Here is a 22,597-nt window from a genome sequence, read left to right as displayed (position 1 = left end):
GTGATTGAAGAATTTAAGGTTTACTAACGACATTTTATTTCTGAAATAAATTAATCTAAATGCTTACAATTGAAGGCCAAAAGAAACGTGACTTGATTTCTAGCAACCATCACATTGCGTACCAGAGTGCAGAGACTGCAATGATATTTCTGAATCCATTTTACAATGGTGTGATTTACTGATAGTGAAGAGATGCAGAATAAAAGAACAATTTTTCAGCCAAATTTTTCATAATGGTGATTTAGAGAGGATGGACTCACCTTATCAGACACGCTAAGCTATGGTGTAGATTTTTAATGAAAAGATCCCACGGCCTTAGCCCTTGATTTCCTAACATAGATATTGCATGTTTTCAGACACAAAATAATTATGTCCATTATCAGCAGAATAATTTCATACCATCAGAAATTGTGCTTACACTACAAATATTTAAGATAACGATAGCAGAAACTTACATCAGTCATGCTTCACTTCCATTGTAAATAGCACAAACACAAGTACCGCCTAATGAGCCGAATGGACAGACCAGGTTTTAAATTAGTTTCTAGATAGTTTTTGACCAAAAACAAAAGGGCGACTCTTGATATCAACATACTCCTATTCTATAGACATTGTAGGTGAGATATGCAGCTCCCATCCATGATGTTCATTCAAAGGCCCACTGGTTCTCCCTCCTAACCTCCTCTTCCTCCTCTGGGGTGAAGTCGTTCTTGATGTTGAAGGTCTTCCTGATCTCCTCAGGAGTCTTGCCTTTGATCATGTCGGCCACAGTTTGGCAGGTCAAGTCAAGCAGACTCTTGATGTTCAGATAGTTAGCAGCCTAAACCAAGAATAAATGCACCGAAAATAAGTATCGATATTGACAAATCAGAGAAACAAAACATAAAGAGAAGAGTAATGGAAAATTTTCACAACAGACCCAAAAGTAAGCAGTAGAGCATCATAAGAGCATTCAATCAAAGATGACCCGAACTTAGTCATGCCATTAGAATCTTAAGGTTACAGTGAATTTCTGCTGGCATGAAATGGGCAAACAAAGCTACTATAAGGGAGCAGAGCAGAATATAACTGATCAAAAAGATGGAAGAACAAGAATGTACAGGGGAGAAAATACAAGTTTCTCAACATGAGAAACATAATTGGGTATTTTGGTCTAACGGAACGTTAACCCACAAATAACATACCCAACTCTCCTCAACAATAAAGTTTGAGAATCCTTCACCAATGGAGGTTTAGAAATTCTACAACCATGAAAAAAAAAACACTCACAAATAATGACAAATACCTACCATTTAGGGGTAAGCCTAATTACCCTATTGAATTGGTGTGTTGGGGTCGGGGTTTGATCATGCAAATAAATTATCAGAAAAACAGAAACCATCATGTTAACAACTTGACAATCAGACAAATTGCTGACAATCCATACTTCAAGTTATCCAAGATGCTCATTTCTTTCTAAACAAAACCATAAGCACAATACAGATTATCAACAGGAGCCAGTGAATGAACTAAAAACCCTTGAATAAAAAGAAAGCTATGTTGCAATAATAAAGTTTTGGGAAATAACAATTTGATGATGGAAAAGTCACTAATCCCATCAATTTCCAGAGCAGAAATGGTTGGGGATTTGCAAATCAATGGGGCTTCGAAAACATGGTTGGGGGTTTGCAAATCAATGGGGTTTCATAAAGCCTGAAACAGTTAGGGACTTAGGGCTTTGCAAATCAATAGGGTTTCAAAACTCCAAAACAGGTGGGCCTTCGCCATTCAATGCCGGAAATTGCTGGGGGATTGCAAAGCAATGGGGATTTTCAGAGCTTTCTAGCACTTAGAAGGCACATATATAGTGGAACTTAAAATCCCCAACAGCACAGGGCATCGCAGCAAAATTAGCATAAACAAAATCAACCAACAGGTCTACACATAACTACAAACCTTCCAATCCTAAATGTCCAAAAACAACTAACAATTGTAAAAATTAACCAAAAACTAGCAATTCAAGTGCCTCCCAACAAACAATTACACATACATAACTTGATCAAACATCAAAAATCATTTCAATCAATTACAGAAACGAGAAATTGAAGTTTGTTAAACTTCAAACTAATTAATCCCCAAAACAATTTAATTCAACAATCAAAACATAATTCACCAAAACACCCAACAAATAATCACATTTTAAACCAATGAACACAGATTTAGATCTAGACAATCACATAAACAGCATAATCGGAAAATTGAACCAAAAAAATTAATTAAGAGCACAAACACTAAGTTAAAGCAAGATCTAAAATCTAGAGATAAAGGGAGAAATGAGGAGAGAGAAAAAGAAGAATATACCAAAATGAGATCAAAAAGGGTATTCTGGTCAACTTTGACAAACTCAGCATCCCAGCTCTTAAGTTCATCATCAGCAGTAGAATTAGTAGAAGATCGATCTTCAGCAGAAGCTTTAGAAGCAGCAGCATCAACATGCTTCTTACAGTACTCAATCACCTTGGAAAGGATCTTACCAGTAACATTAGGAAGAGGAATCGCGTTGTCGGCGCAATCATCTTCGATCATATGCTTAATTGTCTGAGATTCCAAGGCGACAATCTCTTCGACATCGAATTGCTCGTTGTCGGAGGATTTCAGGGTTACCTTCTTGGAAGTGGCAGCCATTGATGAAGGTTTTTTTCAAGGAGAGAGAAAATGAAGCGGCAGAGAAAACCTAGCAGATCCGAAATGAGGAGAGAGAAAGTGAGGAGAGAGAAAGTGATGCAAGATGGTGGGATGTTAATGGGTTATTAGGGGTTATTTATAGAGTTGGTTGTGAGCCCTAGGGGTCCAGTCTCGTTTCTCATACTCCGTATGTTGTCACTTTTAAATTGCCTTTTACGTTTCAGATAAAATATACTCACTCCATTCTTTTATTACACGCTTATTTTCTATTTTGCACTAAAATTAATAAAGTTAAAGATTCCTTAAAATTACTCCCTCCGTTTTTAAATACTTGCTTCACATTTCTTTTTCGGTCGTTTATAAATACATGCTTTATTTTCTTATTTAAAATTTTTTTACAATATTTAATTCATTTTTCTCACCTAATGGACCTAACTTAAATCATATTTTATTAATTTCATATTTTCTCTCCTCCAGTTCTCTTCACTACTTTTGCTTTTTACAATTTTTTATTCTTCCACCTACCCCACTACCTCCATATTTTATTACTTTCTACAATTTCTCATAAAACTCCACGCATGGAGAAATGGAGCAAGTATTTAAAAACGAATGGAGTAATAATTAGGAGTATAAAGATGCATGTGGGGTTAGAGATAGAGATAGAGAGAGAGAAAGAAAAAGTGGTTAAGAATTAGGAGAGAGAAAATATTAGGAATAGATGTTAATTAAAGTACAAAAAATAGAAAAAGAAAATTGATGACAAATCATCAAAAAGAGAATAATATTGGCAAAAATTACAGCTTATAAATAGAAACAGACACTTAATTTTGATGACCCAAAAAAGGAATACAAACATACAATAAAAGGATGAAGGGGGTACTGTGCTTGTATAAATTTCAGAAATTTGTGACAAAATATGAGTATATTACTGTAATTAATGTTTGTACACGGTATTGATTATATAAAAAGTAAAGATTTTAAAAAGAAGCATTAATTATACTAATTTACGTGTGTTTCTGTCATGAATTTCTAAATTTACACTATTTTGTAATTAGCATTATCCAAAGAAGAATAAGATGGTTCATAATTTGTTTTAATTTTTTTATTCTAGTAAGACTTATAGAAAATTAAGCTAATGGGTCTTAAAAGTTATAAGGGGTAAATAAAGCATGATTAAGATCATTATCTCAAAGAATACTCGTAATACGTATTTGGTTCATCTGATTTATCTCAATCATTCTATCTGAATAAAGATATTTTTATTGAAACTTTGTGGTAAGAAATTGTTTAGTTCTAAACTTATATTTTTTGAACTTATTTTCTCTAAACTTAAACTTTTCCAACATATTAATTTTGAAAGAAATGAAGAATTTGTCTTAATCAACAAGTTAATATCTGATTCACGTAACCCTAACATGTTATAGTGATTTATATCTTGACCTGTAGGACTCTTTTTATGATTTTAAAAAGTTTCTACAATACCTCATACAACGAACAAACGCATGTTTTGAGTCCAATTTGACAGTTTATGAGGTGATACATGTTAATTTTCATAACATGATTACTTTTTTCTTCTTTTTAGTGTGTGAGATCCTCATGTACTATCAAAGTAAGGCCTAGAACAAGAAATAATATCAAGAAGTTTAATTAGTTGTATTTTAATGTTTAATTGAAATTTTAAAATTATACTTTATACACGTGTTCATAATAGAGAACATATGCCAATATTTTCAGTTGAGCTTTGATATGCAACTAAATTTACTGTCATTAACTCCAATTGTGTTATTAAATTGATCTAGGCCTCACTCTTACAAAATAAAGCACATTAGGATCTAACCCAAAGGAAAAAAATAACAAACACGATATGAAATCATCATGTATCACCTCATAAACTGATAGGGTAGACATGTAGTGTAGCTGTGTAGTATATATATTGTACAAAGTATTCTAGAAACTTGTTTCTTATCTTATGAGAACCATACGAAGAGTGGTACATGTCAAAGAATAGATAACTATAGCACGGCAGGGTTATGTGGATCAACAGTAGCAATCAAACCGGTCAATTTATTTTGAAACAAAGAGATTTATTACCCTTAATTAATTCCAAAAACTAGTAAGTATTTCGGGCGTTGCCACGGGTTGCTACTTTGTAGTCTTGTAGATGTGTAATTGATGAATTTTTTAAAAAAAATTTATAAAACTGTATATCATTGTCAAACCAAAATTGAGTTATTTTTTGATTTTTTTTTTTGTAAAAAAAAAAACGTTGAGATTTGGACTTTTTTTTTTTTTTTTTACATATTAATAAAGTACTTGATAATTGGTTTAGATGGTGAAACAGTTTGCTTTGTTATAAGGTGTAAATAAAGTATGATTAAGATCATTCTCCTAAAGTATACTCGTAATATGTATTTGGTTCATATGATTTTATCTCAAAATCATTCTATCTAAGTGACGTGGCTCAACAAAGAAGGGATTATGTGGCACATCGATGTGCTTAATTAGGAATGCATTTCTAAAAATGTGGATGTGCAATTCCTTTTTAATTGCGCCACGTCACCTTCAAAACATCTTATGACGCCACATTATCACTCAAACAATCTTAACCATTACGCCAGTTACTCAACAAACCAATATTATTTCGAACAATACATCACATCACCCAAACAACCAACATTACTCCATGTGAAAACATAAAGATAAAGAGATTCGAACCTTCAACCTCTTATAAGAAAGATGACTATTTAACCACTAATTTATCAACTATGTTATTAATATGTAAAAAATTTAATATAAATGCAAACCATTAGGTTCAATTAAATATATATATTTTTTTTAAAAAAAAAAAAACTCAAAGAATTATAACTCAATTTTAATAACCATTTAGGCTAATTACCAACTATGTTATTAATATGTAAAAATTTAATACAAATGCAAGCCACTAGGTTCAATTAAAAATATAGATACTTAAAGAATAACTCAATTTTGATTTGACAATGACAATTTCAAATTTAAAAAATCTTTACAAAAGTTTATCAATTGCATGTTTACAATAATAGCAATGCACGAGCTACTCACTAATTAGCTATTGTAGCTAATCCGGTCCGGAGTAGTTGCCTTTTTTGGTAGCAAATGCACGAACATCGATTTCCAATAACCATTTCGTCTTCCCAAATCAAGTTCTCTGCAATACTCTATAGGTACTTACAACCATACTTACGGAGTAATAAATTTCCAATTTCTACTCCGACATGGCGATATAAGAAATCATCATCCCAAGTCCCCACCCCCAATTTAATATCATATTTCGACTTTCCAATCATATAGGATCATTCTACGTCTATTATGCAGGCTCTGTTTGGTTAATCTCTACAGACTTTACACATTACTATTCCGTATTAAGGAACACGAGTAGAATCTAAAAGTCTAACTAAATCTGGAAAGACTAAGGGTTTGTTCTTTTTAGCGTAATTTCAGTTCAACTTTAATCAGTTCAGTTCAACGTTCAACTCCTAATTTCCTTGTCTAATAAACATTTCAGCTTTATTCAGTTCAGCTCCAATCAGTTCACTTCAATTCATTTCAATCTGAATTTTGTTTAGGCAAAAGCTAATGAGCATCCCCGGGACGTTAGATAAGAGAATTAAAGTGGAAATATTAGAGTAAAATTAACATTAACTACACCGAACGACGCGTGATTTTGTCATGCATTCCTAACTTAATACCATTTCAACCAATATAATTATTCTTTATCTAACGCCCCGGGACGCTCGTTAGCAAGATCCTTTTGTTTAATCTAATTTTGTTTGAAATTATATTATTTAAATTTTTTAACTTTTTATTTGACTTATTTATTTCAATCTGAAGTTATTTTATTTTTTGAAATGATTTAATTTTATACGGAGCATTGACTTATCAAGCTAGTGTTATTCCTCAGTGTTATCTTATGAGACTTTTTTCAGTGATCACAAGACTATGACTCAAGGAAAATAATTTTGATTAAAAACATAAGGAGCATAATTAATTCAAGCTATCATTACGAGATGATCGATGTAATGAAACCAAGAACATTTTGGATGATCAATACTCCGTGTCTTCAAGTAGTAGATGATCAAATGCGAATAGGGATAGATATATAATCAAGAATAGACACATTGTCAGTTCACTGTGTACTCCACTACATTAGTTACATATATATCCTTCAAGCTCCTTCTAAAAAGTGTTGCATTTTCAAAGCACAAGCTTATTACGGCAAAACTCTATTTGATGCCATGCTTCGATTTCTACAGCTTTGAAACAGGTAAACCTGCACAGTAATTGCAATTACAGTTAATATATTGAAGAACTAAGTGATGCATGTAGATAGTGCACAAAGATAACTAAAGTGAATAGTACTTAGAGCTTTAGCATTGACAATGCTTGGGCAAGCTGCCGGGGGTGGAGCATTCTCATTTAAGAATGGCTCAACGCGGTTGGGGTCAGCCCACGCTGGGTATCCTTTGATTTTTCCCTGAAAGTCAGAAATACAAGTTATATATCTAGCAGGGTATTGATTACTCATCTGCATTTACAGTTAGGGATGAAAGGCAGGGAATTGCAAGGGCACTGTATGCCTATCACATAGTTTTGGCAGATATACAGCTTAACTGTCTAATAATGTACAGCATAAGACTATTTTTCAGATAATCCATATATAACACAGGTCAAGCTGATAAATGTACCAGGACATTCAGAGCTGCAAGTGTCGCCATTCCTTCACGAGTCCACTGCATGACAGAAAATTATGGAATAAAATTGGATTAGAAATAGCCGCTGAAGGACTTAACCATCATAACTAGTTGTGAGTAGATGGTGCAGAGATCAGTAAAATTCCCCCAAGTACCTTGGAAGCTGAAGCTATGTGTGGCACCACAACAGCATTCTTCATGTCAGCAAGGCCAGGTTTCATGAATGGCTCATCCTACACAAGGAAATGCTAATATGAATCTAAGAGGTGTCCAACAAGCAAGATCTGAACTCTGAAACGTAAGAAAGTTATGATTGGATACCTCAAAGACATCAAGACCAACTCGAAACATGGGGTTTGCCTTCAAATGTTCAACGAGAGCTACTTCATCAATGACAGGACCCCTACTGCAGTTGATGAGAATGGCTTCCTGTTGAAATTTATACAGGTTTAAACTTGCAGTAATCAAAGTAGGAATTCTCCAAGAACAATTCGCTGAAATTACCTTTTTCATCATTGAGAGCCTCTCTTTGTTGACAAGATGGTAAGTTGTTTTATCCAATATAGGATGCAGACTTATCTATAAAGCATTCAATCATTTACCATTACACACAAAACTGATTACTTTTCTCCATTTCAGACAGAAGGTATTAGGAATAATAGATCACTTGAATATGCTTGGCTGGAGCTTGGTAGGAACCTTACCAAATCAGCCTGTTGAAGTACTTCATCCATACTCGCTGCTCTTTTCCAAGTGACAGGTTGCTCACCATTAGCTTTCAGGAATTCACCATAAGCTAGAGAAAGAAATCACAGAAATATCACTTAAAATTCAGATATTTAGCTCACCACGTAATTATAAATAAAAATTACATCACCATATTTTGTAGACTTATTCCAGTATGAATAACATGGGAAAGACCAAATTTTTACTCGATGAAATTAGAAATACGGTCTACTATATCAGGACTTGGGGAGTATCCGAGTATACCAGTAACAAACTTCTCCAGTCGAGTTGATTGGTACAGATCAAAATATATCAGGTTCATTTTGAATCCCTCAACCTGAGAATGGAATAGTAGCACTATGTGTGGTTAGTTGATCAGAAAAATCACCAATAGCAGTTTTGCAACTGCAAAAGAATGCAGAAACTCGTTGGGCTTATTGCTTATAAATGTTGACTCAAGCCAAGATGCAGAATTTTAAAAGACTTCTTTAAAGTATACTCGTATATACTTTTTCAACTAGTGTTTAAATCAAGAGTACGTATTTATTAACATTAGAGCACCAATTTAAAATGTATGTTACCATCATTCTAGCATAAGCAGACCCAATACGACCAGCTCCAATGACACCAACAGTCTGCCCCTTGAGCAAGTTTCCAACAAACCTGTGATGAGAAATGTGTACTGTTAGGTCCTTAAAAAGAATTCATTTACATAGAATGAATTTAAGAATTGGACTATAATTAAGAGAGCCCTTACAAATGAGGAAGCCATCCTTCATACAGACCAGCCCTCATGAACTCATCTGCTTCAACTATCCTTCGGGCAGCTGCCAAGGATAGTGAAGCTGCTAATTCTGCTGTAGTCTCGGTAAGAACTCCCTGCAGAAGGCGATAATACAATAAGAGAGATTCTTGTTCCAAACAAAATTCACATTCAAGTGCCACTAAAAGCCGTCTATAAGTTACAGAAACCATCATGTATTTGAATTTGGTGATCAAAAGTGTATAGATGCATTCATCCAAGACTTAAGTTAATCCTGCATGAAATCATTCCAGAACCTTGCAAGGTGCTTCAGGTCTACGTGTGCGTGTGTCAGACACACGCACACACTAAATCAGACCACCATTACCGATACTTTAGGAGCATGAAATAAATTGTGATTAGCTACTTACTTACGACAGTTTTTATTTTGTCAACATATATAATACAGTCAACTAGCAATTTAATTTGTGACTTGCTATAGTGCAAATTCAGATTAAAAAAAAAAAAAAAAGTTAGTTAAGTGAAAATCTTACAGGAGTGTTACCAACAGCAACACCGTACTTAGTAGCAGCATTAACATCAACATTGTTATAACCAACAGCCATGTTACTGAATGCTTTGCCACCTGCTTTGCTCAATGCAGAGAACAAAGTCTCTCCCCAATCTTCTGTCAACTGTAATAACATTAAATAATTCAACAAAAAATAAGCAATTTATCTTAATATTCAAACGAAAATTACCATTCATCCATAAAATTAGAAAGAACAAACTATAATAAATTTACCTGGCCAATTACCCCATCACACTTGTCTCCAATCAAAGCAATAATATCATCAACAGATAATATAGTTTTGTTCTGGGTACAAATCTAAATTTGAAAAAAAATAAAATAAAAAATTATTAATATAAAAACATGAAATTATAAAAAATCCAAAAATGAAGTGGGTGAAATAAACTAAAATAACCTCCACTCGACAATCTTGTTCAACTAAGAGATTGATCCAACGAGTGCCAGGCATAGATTTAGTGCTAACAACTCTGTATTTCCCACTAGGATTGTAAACTTCAATTGAAACTGGTTTTGCCATAATGAATAATTTTGGTTCAGGTAATTCAACAAACACTTGGTGTGCAAAGTTTTATTCTTGAAGTTTTTATACTTGGGAAATGGGCATGCTGTGGTGCAACCCACAGTAAGAATTGTATGTACATTCACATCAACACATCAAGATCAAATCTTTGTGATCAATGGTTGATAAAGGTGTTATCTTTGAAGGGTGTAGAGTAATATGATGGGATTGGATGTATGTGGGCATTGTTTGTGATGTTTGGATAAAGTGGATTTGTTTTGTAGGAATTGGAAGTTTTATGAGGGCCTTTCATTTGGTAGGAAAGATAATGAGATTGTGGCCTATAGTTTTTGATCTAATGCATTGAGTTCTTGATTGCTATAGAGGTTTTTGAGGGCCCTCTCCAATTAGTTAGGAAAATTCATAGCAATTGCAATTTTTTTGAATTTTTGGTAGAGTGAAATACCATTTCAATGTATATTACTTTTTTTTTTTTTTTTTTTTTTTTTTTTTTTTTTTTTTTTTTTGTGTTGAGAGAATAGCAATTATAAACGAGATTTGATCTCAATATTTGGATATAACCTCTTCAGATTTTAACCAATGAATATAGTTATAATAATTACCCGGATCATAAAATTAATTATTACATTTGTATTTTAATGTACGAAATATTACTAAATCGTATTTGTAATCTTACCGGGAAATATATAGTACACCACTTATTCCTCGAAAACATTCAAGTACAATTTTAGATAGGAAGAACTATAAGATTATACTTCAATCTTTCTATTTTCTCAACTTTTTGTTTGCTAGGGTTAAATCATTGATTCGAAATGTTAACAATTTCCACCTCAAATTGCTTTAGGGTTTGAAAAGTATCTAGTGTCATAGAAATATAGTAGCCTTGAACTTAATAAATTCACTAGAACTATTTAAGTGTTTGACTAAAAATTATTGGATCATCAATTTGACCCTAAAGGAACCTTTATCGGCAAACACATAACCCAAAACGCATGATCATGCATTCAATTGTGCTCTATATGCCATTGGAGGTAATATGGAATTGGGCTAGGCCAGGCAAAGGCTTCACAGCCCACACACATCCTAGCATGAAAAAACTTAGCACAACAATTAAGAGAACACTATTGTGTGTCGGCTTGATTACCTTTATTTAAGAGAAGCATGATAAGGCACGACACAACTTGAAACAACAATACGTGTTAAAATTAGTAAATTTTGAGTAAGCACGACATGGTGGCACATGGACTTAGGTCTTGCAAGAGTGTAAGGTGTCAATAAAATGCATCCATAAAGGTTAATGATGATGGGCTCAACACAACTCATTCGGAAAGAACTTTGCCAGGCCCATTGAGCATTAATTGAAACTTGCCAACTTAAAAAGTGTATGGCTAGTTGAAGCAGAAGATTTGCCTACATTCCTTTGCATCACCAACCACATTGAAATAAATATGTACTCAAATAAACATTTCAATTTTTATATTTTTTCAAGTAATACAATTAGAAACATATTAAATGAAAGATATATTTCAATCTTGTATTTTTGCTCAAATAATACAACTTTCAAAGTATTACATAAATCTTTATTTATTTATAATAGGCCAATTACATAGCAATCATATGGGAAATTAGTGCCAAAATTGCCAAAGTCAAACTATTGAAAAACAAAAATAATTCAACTTCATCGTCATCCCCGATTATATGACGAAATGTTACAAGAAACACAAAGAGGCATGTTGTTGCTTAGCTAGTCCAAGTATGCAATTGTGTATAAGTACGATTGTCGCAATGAAAATAGAAGCCATCTTCTTTAGCCTCCCAAAAGCATTGCGAATTACACGTACCTTCGTGAGCAGCCCTAAAAACATCAAATCTAATGTTTTTATCTTTCCAATAGAAGTGGCAAAAGTATAGTGTTGAATCCATCAAATTGACATGAAAATGCCACTCATAAGTTTGTCCTTTCTCCAAAACATGCACACCCAAATCATTATTCTTGGATTGACAACGTAATGTCATTGGACCTGGCAATGCGTTGACTATGTGAACTCTGTAGCCATTCATTTCAATTTGTGCCATTGTTGTTGGCGCAAAATTCATTTTTAGGAATCCTACGCACACTAATAAACTCACCATGTAACCAACGTAACCCATCTTTGCTCTTTTATTATTTACCAACTTAAATTATTATGTTTTTTTTGTCAATTGTTCATTTGTTTTTATATAGATAGGTTTGCATGCTAATTAAACATGGACTACCCTCAAATTAAGGGGAACTATATTATTTAGCCTGTACAGTTTGTGTGCCAAAAAAAACATATGGTTAGATTTCAAGGGTTTTTTTTTTTTTTAATTAACTTTATTTATAGTGTAGGACTTAATATAATATCTTACCAACCTAATAATATAATGGATGATCTGCTCAATAAGCTAAGCCAGCAAACTTAATTAGTATCGTAGCATAGTAGTGCAAAGACGTGTATCTAAGCATTATTTGAACAAGTTAATTAAATTAGGTTTAGTTTTTTTATTTTTTATTTTTATTTTTTTTGGAGGAGGAGTTGGGGGGGGGGGCAATCTTTCGTGATCTTTAGAGAATTAGAGGCCCAAAGTTGTTTGGTGTGGCTATGGCCACAACTCACAAGTGTAACACATTAAAGTTGGTGGAATTAAGAATTAGTCAAATAGACAAATACTATACCACCATTTTAATGAATTGGGATGAATCTGATGATGAAAAATAAATTTCTTATTTGTTGAAGATAAAGCTTGTGTTTTATTTGAAGTTAATAAAAAATGGAGTAACTGTTTTTTTAAAAAAATAAATAAATTATGAGTAACGATATATGTAACTCTCATGGCTATATATAAGCATTAAATATACTTGTTAAAATAGAATTAAGTTGAGAATTCATGACAAAATCACGTTAGATCGGTGTAATTAATGTTAATTTATCTTCAATATGTCCTAAGGGTTATGTTTATCATTTTTCTTTTTTTTATATATGAGGTAAGGAGGACCCTAATTGCATGAACCTTAATCTTCTTGGTTTTTCAATTAAGTGTTTGTAAATTGCTATTGGTAGTGAGTGAGTAAGGTAAGGGATCCCTACTAAAAACACCTAAAATTGTGAGAATTCAACCTTTTGAAACCAATGTGTAGATTCATAAGCTTAAGGTGCAAGCTACTCGTAGCAATATATGATTGTAAAATCTACATATGCGCTACTCTTTAATCTTTATCATGGGAAGAGAAGCTAGTTTTGGTGCTTTCATTATATTAGGAAAATAAGTTTAGTCAAATCAATATATATAAGCTCTAGCTATATACTACGAATACTTAAGATTTATTTAGTGCCAATAAAGTCAACTTGTGTTTTAATCACAATTGTAATGAGAGCTAACAGCTAAGTAGCTAACTAATACTTATTAGTAGGCTAGCTAAAAATCCTAGTATATATAAACATAAACCCTTGGTGCCTCATGTTCTTTCTCCTCATGATATTTTTCTTTTCGAACGAGTTTATATATCAATGTTTGCCCAATCTTCTAGCTCGGTTTTAAACTCTTCATTTCTCCTAAAATTAAAGCATATGATAGAATCATTATTCTTTTTCATTGATCTTCATTTACTATTAACAATTTGGGCATGACACGAGTCAAATTAAATTACCAGTTAAATTAAATAGCTTAATACAAGTTTGGATAAGGAGAAATCTAGGTTAAGAGAGTCCATTATGAGTCATATTGAGGGAAAAAAAAAAAAGAAATTCATCATATTACTATATTAGAGAATAGAGATGATGGGCTCAAGCTAGACTCCTCATGCGGAAAGAGCCAATAATCGAGTGATTGAGCATCCTTTACATTTGCCAACTTAAGTAGAAGTGTGTTGAGTGTATAATAGCAAGAAAATCATGAATTAATTTAATACATTACATTGCATCAATTTGGAAAAAAAATTTATGTACTCAAATAAACATTTCAGTTTTGTGTTTTTTAATCAAGTAAATACAAATAAAAGCATACTCAAAGATGAAAGATATATTTCAATTTCGTATTTTTAATTTGCTCGAATAATACTCCATCTAGAGTGCTACATAAAACTTTATTTATTTATAATAGGCCCATTCCATAGCAATCATATGGAAAACTAGGGCCAAAATTGCCAAATCAAACTATTGAAAAACAAAAATCATCTCTGAATTATTTATATTTTTGCAGAGGTGTTATGAAGAAAAGTTACAAGAAATACAAAGAGACATGTTGCTTAGCTAGTCCAAGTATGCAATTGCGTATAAGTACGATTGTCGCAGTGAAAATAGAAGCCATCTTCTTTAGCCTCCCAAAAGCATTGCGAATTACATGTACCTTCGTGAGCAGTCCTAAAAACATCAAATCTAATGTTTTTATCTTTCCAATAGAAGTGGCAAAAGTATAGTGTTGAATCCATCAAATTGACATGAAAATGCCACTCATAAGTTTGTCCTTTCTCCAAAACATGCACACCCAAATCATTATTCTTGGATTGACAACGTAATGTCATTGGACCTGGCAATGCATTGAGTATGTGAACTCTGTAGCCGTTCAATTCAATTTGTGCCATTGTTGTTGGCGCAAAATTCATTTGTAGGAATCCTACACACATCAACAAACTCACCACATAACTTACATAACCCATGTTTGATCTTTTACTATGTTCTAACTTAAATTATTATGATTTTGTCAATTTTTCATTTGTTTATATAGTTGGGTTTGCATGCTAATTAAACATGGACTGCCCTCAAATTAAGGGGAACTAAATTATTTAGCTTGTACAGTTTGTACCAAAAAACATATGGGTAGATTTCAAGTGGTTTATTTTTAATTAAGTTTAATTATAGGGTAGGTTGGCTTAATATAATCTTTATCAATCTAATAATATAATGGATGATCTGCTGAAGCCAAAAGCCAACAAAAATTAATTAGTAGACGAATTCCTCGTAAGTGGTAATGCAGTAGTGTAAAATTGTAAGCATTTTTTGATAAAGTTGTTAATTAAATTAGGTTTGATTTTTCGTGATTTTTTTTTCTAAGATCCCAAAGTTGCTTTTTGTGGCTAATTTTTGGCCACTGGTGTAACACATAAAAGTTGGTGGAATTAGGAATTAGTCAAATACTACCACCATTTAATGTTTAGGGGTGAATTGGATGATGAAGAAGAATATATTTTTTTTATTTGTCGGAGATGCGACCTGTTTTTGATTTGAAGTTAACCAAATAAATACTGTAGCTTTTATATAGCTTAAGATTGATCAGATTTAGAGCCAATAAAGGCAATTTATGTTTAATCACCGCTTTGTTTTACAAAAAAGGCCTATCACAACTATAATAATAAGAAGTGATTACTTGAAAGAAATAACTTAATACGGAGTATAAGAGTGCATCATAACAAGCTTGTTTAAAGAAATTCATTACACGAAGTATAAATTTAGGATTTCTTCAAAAAAAAAAAAAAAAAAAATTAGTAATTTTTTTTTTTTTTTGGGTTGGTAAGAAGAAAAGCCCGGACCTTTCACAGATTCTCCCGGTTTGGGTTAACAGGCTAGATAATTTGGAAGAGTGGGGGAAGATAAGGAAATCTTACTCCCCCAAATTGTCACTACTCACTAGTGGGGATTGAATACCAAAGCTCATGGTTGGAAGATACTTTCTTTTCCACTAAAACACACACAACTACATTTATCAAATACATGGAGTAGTTGAAATTGATTAGTTTCCTGCATTAATTGTGACTAAACCTAAAAAAAAATATTTGACTTGAAACATCAACTCTAAATATCATATTAGAATTGATATTGTACTCATAATTGGATAAACTAAAACCGACCTGACTGACTGACTAACAAACTCGATCCATATCAAATACAAAGTAGTTATACGTAGATTAAATTAGTTTTCAACAAGCTAATCTTTCATAGGTCGAAATCGAACTTTGTATAACCGAATGAACTTTCATTTAACCCAAAAATTTCTTAACTCACTTCAAGTCTTAACCAAACGACCTATTTGACACCTCTGCCATCACGACTTAAAAACACGGCAAGTACGCTAGACGCACAGTAGGTAGCGAATGGAAGCCGAAAAAGAAACTTTATCTTTAACAAATCCACCATCACCACCTCACCCCTCTTCCATTTCCTTCCCCTCTTCTTCTCCACCACCCTTCTCTCTCTTCCACCAATCCCATCTCTTTCTTCCCTCATTTCTCATTCAATCTTAGAGAGAGAAATTCATAATTATAGGTGGTGGAAGAGAGAGAAAAACCCCTCAAAATGGAGAGATTAATCTGCTCTTCACCAATCCCCTCCAAATTAAACCTTAAATCTTACCCTTCTCTACCCCAACTCGGCCGTGTTGACCCCCTCAAACTCGGTGTTTTGCTACCACCAACCACCGAGTCATTCCGAGTCAACTCGACCCCTTTGAAGCGCTGCCGATTACAGTTGAGGGCATCTTGTTTTTCGAATCCAACCCCATCATTCAATTCATCTTTTGACCCGTTTAATTCAAATGGGTCTTCTTCGGAGCCCCGTATTGCGTCACATTCAAACCCAAAGTTGCAAAAGGTATGATAAACTGGTAATTGTTGTTGCCAATTCTGCGAATTTTGTTTCTTATTTAGACTGAATCTTTATTTTCTGGATTATTGAATAGAATTTCTCCCAAATAAGACTAGATCTTGATAATTGAGGTAGAATATTGGCAATTGTATTATTATACTCACGCTCAGACGTTTATAATTGTACTTTAAAGGTGTTTTGTGGTTAATGATCATCATGTACGGCTTTTTTCCTAGGGAATTGTATCATTTGGAGTGTTGTAAATTTAGAAGCAAGGTTTTATGTCTATATTCAAGGAAATAATGGTTCCGTGTACAGAGGAATACTATTTTGTTATGTTCGGAAACGTTGTTATCTTTCTCGAAGTAGGAATAGTTTAAGATTAGATTAATAGTGATTGTGAAGGAGGCATATGGTGCAATAACTATGAAGGGTCTATTTATACAATCATGCCATATCCTTGATTACAAGTTTTATGACGGTTTAGACAATGTGACAAGAACTCCCAGATGAAGGGAGTAGTATTAGTTAGCTGATGTTGGAATTAGATTAAGAAAAATCATTATTAAGATACTTGATTATATTGTAGTAGCCGCTGCCTGCAGGCGGTGTAATGTGATACCTAGGCTGGTGTAACTCATTTGTATGGCGTGGATGTATGGTTTGTGATTGCAGACTGGGGTTGTGGCGGAGAAGTTTGGCATTCCTGAATGTAACTTAGATAGATAATTTCTTCTCCTTCTTGTTAAGTTTTCGTGTTCCTACTTCCCAGCCTCGGGAACGAAATAAGTTTTGTTGATACCCTATAAGAGCATTGGACTTTTCTGAATTCGATGATAGGTTTTGTGGAGATAGGAGATTCTTTGAAAAGTTTTTTGTGGTTTAAGGTCTGTATTTCAATTGAGAAGGACCTGTCCGTCATTCTTTCATGCAAGAGTTAGCTCATCAGTATATTCTTTTCACTTTATATGGAGTAACTATCAATATTACTTGCTCTTCATTGGTTTTTCTAAGTATAGATTCCATTTTTCGTTTGATGGTAAGAATCTCTGCTTATAAACTCTATAAACTCCAGATTACTTATACAACTTGTTTCCGTGTTTGGATCTTTTTTTTTTTTTTTTTTTAAATTATTTTTTTATCTAGCTTATCTTATCTAAACTCAAGGTTGAATGAAGTACTCCCTTAGTGAACCAAGAAAGTGCAAATATCATTGTGACAGTTGTAATCTCTAAGTTTGTCGGCACATCTTGCAATATGAAGTCATGTAAGATGTAACCCATGAGACTTTAATCTCTTTCTCATGATTTGCAAAGCATTCTCTTTTTTTCTGCTTTGTCCTTCTCTCATTTGCAAAGCATGTAAATTGCATCTTTCATAGATGTGTTATAAACATGATTTGATGAGTATCTAAAACAATGCAAAGTATATTGGAATGGAGTTGAACAAAATTGCTTTAAAAAATTCTTTGACATTCCTGAACATGTGTCTTGACCTTTTTCATGATCTTGCTTAGTTACTTGTTCTGCTAGCAACATGTCATTGAGTAATGAGCTGCCATGGTTCTTCACCTGTAGCCCTGATGCACTGGGTCTCATTTTTGACGGGTGCTTCATCAGCACGAGTCAGATTAGAGACAGGAAAGTATTGGTGGCATGAGTAGTGATCGGGCTTCTCACCTTTCCCCTTACGATGTTGGAGGAGGGAACTAGCTAGATTTGATTTTCTTCATATTAATTCATTTTCAAACCCATTTAGTGGATGAAAATGATAGAATAGTTTGGAAGAATGTAGGATTGACATTAATGAAGCTGGGGATATCGGAATTATGGTACTTTTGTAGCTTCATAATCATTTCCAACTGTCTCTGGGTTATCCTGCTCTGCATAGAAGTGGCGTTTTCTGATGAGCCTTGATTATAGATTGTGTGATGTTATCTTTATGCGATGGAAAGACATTTTCACCTGCACAACTTTTTGTTTAAATACCCATCTAAAAGCATGCATAAGTTACTGTAATTGGTGCTGTTTGTCTTCTGGATTGCTTGCATCACCAGTCATAGATGGTGGATACTGGATAGTCAGTATCGTGCTGTAATTGCTGTTCATGTTACTGAAGTTTTGAACCTATCTTTATACTAGTGTCCTTGGATCTCGTTTCAGTTCGTCACTGCTGCAAAAATTATTCTGCTTTCTGCTCTTGCAATGACCATCATTAATCCAGTCCGTACACTACCAGCATTTGCTAGCTTACAAACTGCCTCGCCTGGGGGTGCCGTTGCAAGAGGCTTCCTTCGCACCGAAGTACTGAGTAGTGCATGGACCGGTTTCTTTGCTGGTTGTTTGCACACATTATCAGGACCTGACCACCTTGCTGCTTTAGCTCCTCTGTCAATTGGCCGAACTAAAATGGAAAGTGCAGCTGTAGGGGCCCTTTGGGGGTGTGGCCATGATGCTGGGCAATTAATTTTCGGCTTACTCTTTCTTCTACTCAAAGATCGTCTCCACATTGAAATAATTCGAACTTGGGGCACTCGAGTAGTTGGTGTAACTCTTCTTATTATTGGTGCCATGGGTATAAAGGAAGCTTCAGAAGTCCCTACCCCTTGTGTTGCCTTAGAAAATGGGGAGTGCGATGTTGGTGTCTTAGATACTGTTGAAACCCCTCTTGTTGGGAAGAAGAAAAAGATTGGGTTTGCAACCTTTGCCACGGGGATTGTGCATGGGCTTCAGCCTGATGCACTAATGATGGTTCTTCCGGCTCTTGCATTGCCCTCGAGGGTTGCAGGGGCAGCATTTTTAGGCATGTTCTTGGTTGGAACGGTTGTTGCAATGGGTGGTTATACCGTATTCATTGGGTCGTGTAGTGAGGCATTGAAAGATAGAGTTCCTAGAATAACAGAAAAGCTTACTTGGGCTGCTTCTCTGGTAGCTATTGGCCTTGGATTAGCTATCATTATTAGTCAATTTTTCGGCTTTAGTTTGTATTAATTAGTTTATTACATGATATCAAGATATCGGATTGTAGGTTATTTTTCCTCGCTGAGCATTAGGAAGGATTTTGGAGTGAGCAAATTGGATTTTCTGAAGAGATTACGTTCATTATTTTTGTTTCTTATGTTGTTTTCTATATGCAGTAATTATAGGTACCACTTTTTTTAATACAAAGTAATCGACTGTAACAGCTTCGACTGAATATTATATTTGTGTGCTCGTTTTACCATTACCACCTAATGATTTAGGGTCAAATTTGAAGGAGGTTACATATGCCGTGCAGCTGTAGGCAATGGTGTGCTTCTTGTCCGATTTTGAGCATCTCTTTGAACTTGCATGTCAATAGTTTGAGTTTTCATTCTACATTTTTCTTACATAAACGTAATGAACATAAATACTGTTACAGGACAAGACGGCATGTTATGCTCAATTGTCACCCAGGCTTATCCCATGGTACAAGAAGATTCATGTGAGGTGCATTATATTCTATAGTGTGAAGCATTGAAACATAAATACTTACATTCAATATAAGTATATATGATCCATTACAGATTACACAACCTGCAAGAACATAAAATTATGAAAATTCGTTGTGGTTATGGCTGGCGGACAAGTAAGTTCATTTGTGCATTGCTGTGACCTCACTTATGGGATTAAGTTTTGATTGATTGATTGTGCATTCATGTCTTCGGTAAGCTCTTTTGGGATTAAGATTCATGCCTTTAGCTGGCTGTTCATGCCGTGCAGAGCACATATATCTGCAGCAGTTTTCAGCTGGAAAACACGAGAAAACACGAATTATAACAAGGATTTAGACATGAGCAAGAAAAGAATCAGACGAGAAAGAGAGTATTTACGTAATGTCTACAATAGATAGAAACTACTTAATCTTTATATACCTGCATCAAATGATCAAAACAAAAGATGGATTTTCAGGGATTTCTGCTTGGACTAAGAAAACTTGGGCTACAAATATATGTAGTAGGCCTGTACCCAATTGTCTATTTCAGCCCAAACCCAATAACAGATTCTATTTTTGGTACTGGGTCTAGATTTATGGCCTACTGTTAGATTATAGGTCAAACTTTCAAAGTTTTGGTAATGGACTTTCTTAGAAAAAAAAAATAGATGTTATTAACTTATTATGATTATCATATCGAATTACACAACTTATTATGATTATTAACTTATTATGATTATCATATAGATGTTTCTAAATTGCTTGGTTTTGATGCTTTTGAGTTTGTTAAACCTAATGGTTTGCGTGGTGGAATTTGGCTCTTATATAAAAAACCTGTTGAATTGATCGATTATGTTGAAGGACATACTCGAAACTATTTTCATGCTCTCTTTAAATTTTCTCCTGAGAGTAAGGAGGTCTTGCTTTCTGCTGTGCATGCACCTTCTTCTCCCTCGGAAAGACACAAACTTTGGAGAGAGCTTCAAGCCTCTTTGCCTCCTGATGATACTCCATGGTTGTTTCTTGGAGATTTGAATGAAGTGACTAACCCCTCTGAGAAATCAGGTGGCTTGAGATTTCGTTCTTCTCAATGTGCTGACCTTAACAAGCTTGCTGATGCTGCATGTCTTGTTGATTTGGGATTTTCCGGAAACCCTTTTACTTGGCACAATGCCAGGGAAGGTCTCAATTTGATTCAAGAAAGACTAGACAGAGCTCTTGGGAACCCTAGCTGGCTGAACACCTATCCTAACACTCAGGTATTACATTTAGCCCGCACTCATTCAGATCATAATCCTATTCTTATTTCTTTGTTTGAAAAGAGATTAGGTGGCCCCTTCCCCTTTAGATGTAAAGCTGCTTGGCTTGAACACCCTAATTTTAAGGATTTTTTTATCTCTAATTGGCATATGCATGAGTTTGATTTTATCAAAGGAAGACAGGAATTTTTGTCAAAAATTAAAACTTGGAATCATGATGTTTTTGGCAACATTACTAATCAGAAAAAAAGGTTAATTTCTAGAATAAATGGCATCCAAATTGCTTTAGCTAAACATCATTCTACTTTCCTTTATCATTTGGAAAAAGATTTACTTTTTGAGTTAAACCATATTTTTAAAATAGAGAGGATAATATGGGCTCAAAAAGCAGGTTTGGATTGGAGAAAACATGCAGATTGTAACTCTAAATATTTTCATCTTTTAGCAAATGTCAAAAAAACCAGAAGTAAAATTCTTACTTTACAGGATAATGATGGAGTTTGGGTAAATGATTTAGTTTTGCTTAAACAGATGGCCAGAGATTACTACATAAATGTTTTCAAAAGTGTTACTATTAATTTTTCTCTTTTGGAAACTTATTGTTTTAAAAAGGCTGTAGATTTTTCTTCAGATAATAATTTGGCTATGCCTCCTTCTGCTGCTGATATCAAGTCTCTTCTTTTCCAAATGGATCCTGTTAAATCTCCAGGTCCTGATGGGATCCAACCCATATTTTTCCAAAAAAATTGGAACTCCTTAAGCAATTCAATCTCTGCCTTTGTTAGTGAATGCTTTATTAATGGAGCTATTCCTCCTAATATTAATGAATCTTACATTTCCTTAATCCCTAAGTGTGATAGCCCTTCTTCTATGAAGGATTTTCGACCAATTGGTTTATGTAATACTATATACAAGATTATTACTAAATGTATTTCTAATAAACTAAAACCTTATATGAATGATCTTATAAGTCCCTTCCAATCTAGTTTTATCCCAACTAGATCTATTGATGAAAATATTATCATCATCAAAGAAGTTGCTCATCTTTTTAACAAAGCTTCCAAATCGGCTAATCTGATGGCTCTTAAAATTGATCTTTCAAAAGCTTTTGACAGCCTTGAATGGCCTTTTATCAAAGACACTCTAACCATTTTTAACTTTCCTATTAATTTGATAAATCTAATTATGAGTTGTATTTGCACTCCTTCTATTTCTCTTTTGTGGAATGGAGAGATTACTAACTCTTTTCATCCTCAAAGGGGAATTCGTCAAGGAGACCCTCTTTCTCCTTATATTTTTGTCCTTTGCTTAGATC

At 33.9% G+C, this 22,597-nt stretch overlaps 3 protein-coding genes across 4 annotated transcripts; 1 reads left to right on the top strand and 2 right to left on the bottom strand.

Annotated features, from left to right (window-relative positions):
- Window positions 1-367: 367 nt before the first annotated feature.
- LOC145590053 (SKP1-like protein 1A) lies at window positions 368-2,756 on the bottom strand. The gene is made up of 2 exons (XM_081646787.1): window positions 2,341-2,756; window positions 368-820 (listed from the first exon to the last, which is right to left on the bottom strand). Exons 1-2 carry the CDS (start codon window positions 2,662-2,664, stop codon window positions 647-649), a joined length of 498 nt encoding a protein of 165 aa, XP_081502913.1. The 5' UTR covers window positions 2,665-2,756; the 3' UTR covers window positions 368-646.
- A 4,016-nt stretch (window positions 2,757-6,772) lies between these two features.
- On the bottom strand, window positions 6,773-10,199 carry LOC145590052 (glycerate dehydrogenase HPR, peroxisomal-like). Its single transcript, XM_081646786.1, has 13 exons — window positions 9,846-10,199; window positions 9,665-9,748; window positions 9,414-9,554; window positions 8,875-8,996; window positions 8,699-8,780; window positions 8,382-8,454; window positions 8,096-8,187; window positions 7,896-7,970; window positions 7,713-7,820; window positions 7,547-7,624; window positions 7,386-7,430; window positions 7,060-7,174; window positions 6,773-6,970 (listed from the first exon to the last, which is right to left on the bottom strand). Exons 1-13 carry the CDS (start codon window positions 9,966-9,968, stop codon window positions 6,948-6,950), a joined length of 1,161 nt encoding a protein of 386 aa, XP_081502912.1. The 5' UTR covers window positions 9,969-10,199; the 3' UTR covers window positions 6,773-6,947.
- Window positions 10,200-16,085: 5,886 nt separating this feature from the next.
- Window positions 16,086-19,687, top strand: LOC145590050 (chloroplast protein FOR GROWTH AND FERTILITY 2-like). Of its 2 annotated transcripts, none has more exons than XM_081646785.1 (2): window positions 16,086-16,576; window positions 18,733-19,687. In XM_081646785.1, the coding sequence occupies exons 1-2, from the start codon at window positions 16,283-16,285 to the stop codon at window positions 19,558-19,560; spliced, it is 1,122 nt and encodes a 373-aa protein (XP_081502911.1). In that variant the 5' UTR covers window positions 16,086-16,282; the 3' UTR covers window positions 19,561-19,687. The 2 variants fall into 2 exon arrangements, with proteins under 2 accessions (XP_081502911.1, XP_081502910.1); XM_081646784.1 differs by having other exon boundaries at window positions 18,712-19,687.
- Window positions 19,688-22,597: the final 2,910 nt, after the last annotated feature.

This window comes from Chenopodium album, chromosome 17 (genome assembly GCF_948465745.1).
Source record: "Chenopodium album chromosome 17, dcCheAlbu1.1, whole genome shotgun sequence".
NCBI classification, from domain to species: domain Eukaryota; kingdom Viridiplantae; phylum Streptophyta; class Magnoliopsida; order Caryophyllales; family Amaranthaceae; genus Chenopodium; species Chenopodium album.
This window is presented reverse-complemented; position numbering and strand designations above follow the sequence as displayed.

Bases quoted from the DNA above. Each gene is read 5' to 3' on its own strand.
- LOC145590053 (XM_081646787.1), bottom strand. From the start codon at position 2,664: ATGGCTGCCACTTCCAAGAAGGTAACCCTGAAATCCTCCGACAACGAG. The intron at 821-2,340 runs GTATATTCTTCT...TTCTTGGTTTAG, and splicing joins CCCTTTTTGATCTCATTTTG to GCTGCTAACTATCTGAACAT.
- LOC145590052 (XM_081646786.1), bottom strand. From the start codon at position 9,968: ATGGCAAAACCAGTTTCAATTGAAGTTTACAATCCTAGTGGGAAATAC. The intron at 8,455-8,698 runs GTAACATACATT...TTCCATTCTCAG, and splicing joins CTGCTTATGCTAGAATGATG to GTTGAGGGATTCAAAATGAA. The intron at 7,175-7,385 runs GTACATTTATCA...TCTGACTTTCAG, and splicing joins TTGCAGCTCTGAATGTCCTG to GGAAAAATCAAAGGATACCC.
- LOC145590050 (XM_081646784.1), top strand. From the start codon at position 16,283: ATGGAGAGATTAATCTGCTCTTCACCAATCCCCTCCAAATTAAACCTT. The intron at 16,577-18,711 runs GTATGATAAACT...TCTTTATACTAG, and splicing joins CAAACCCAAAGTTGCAAAAG to TGTCCTTGGATCTCGTTTCA.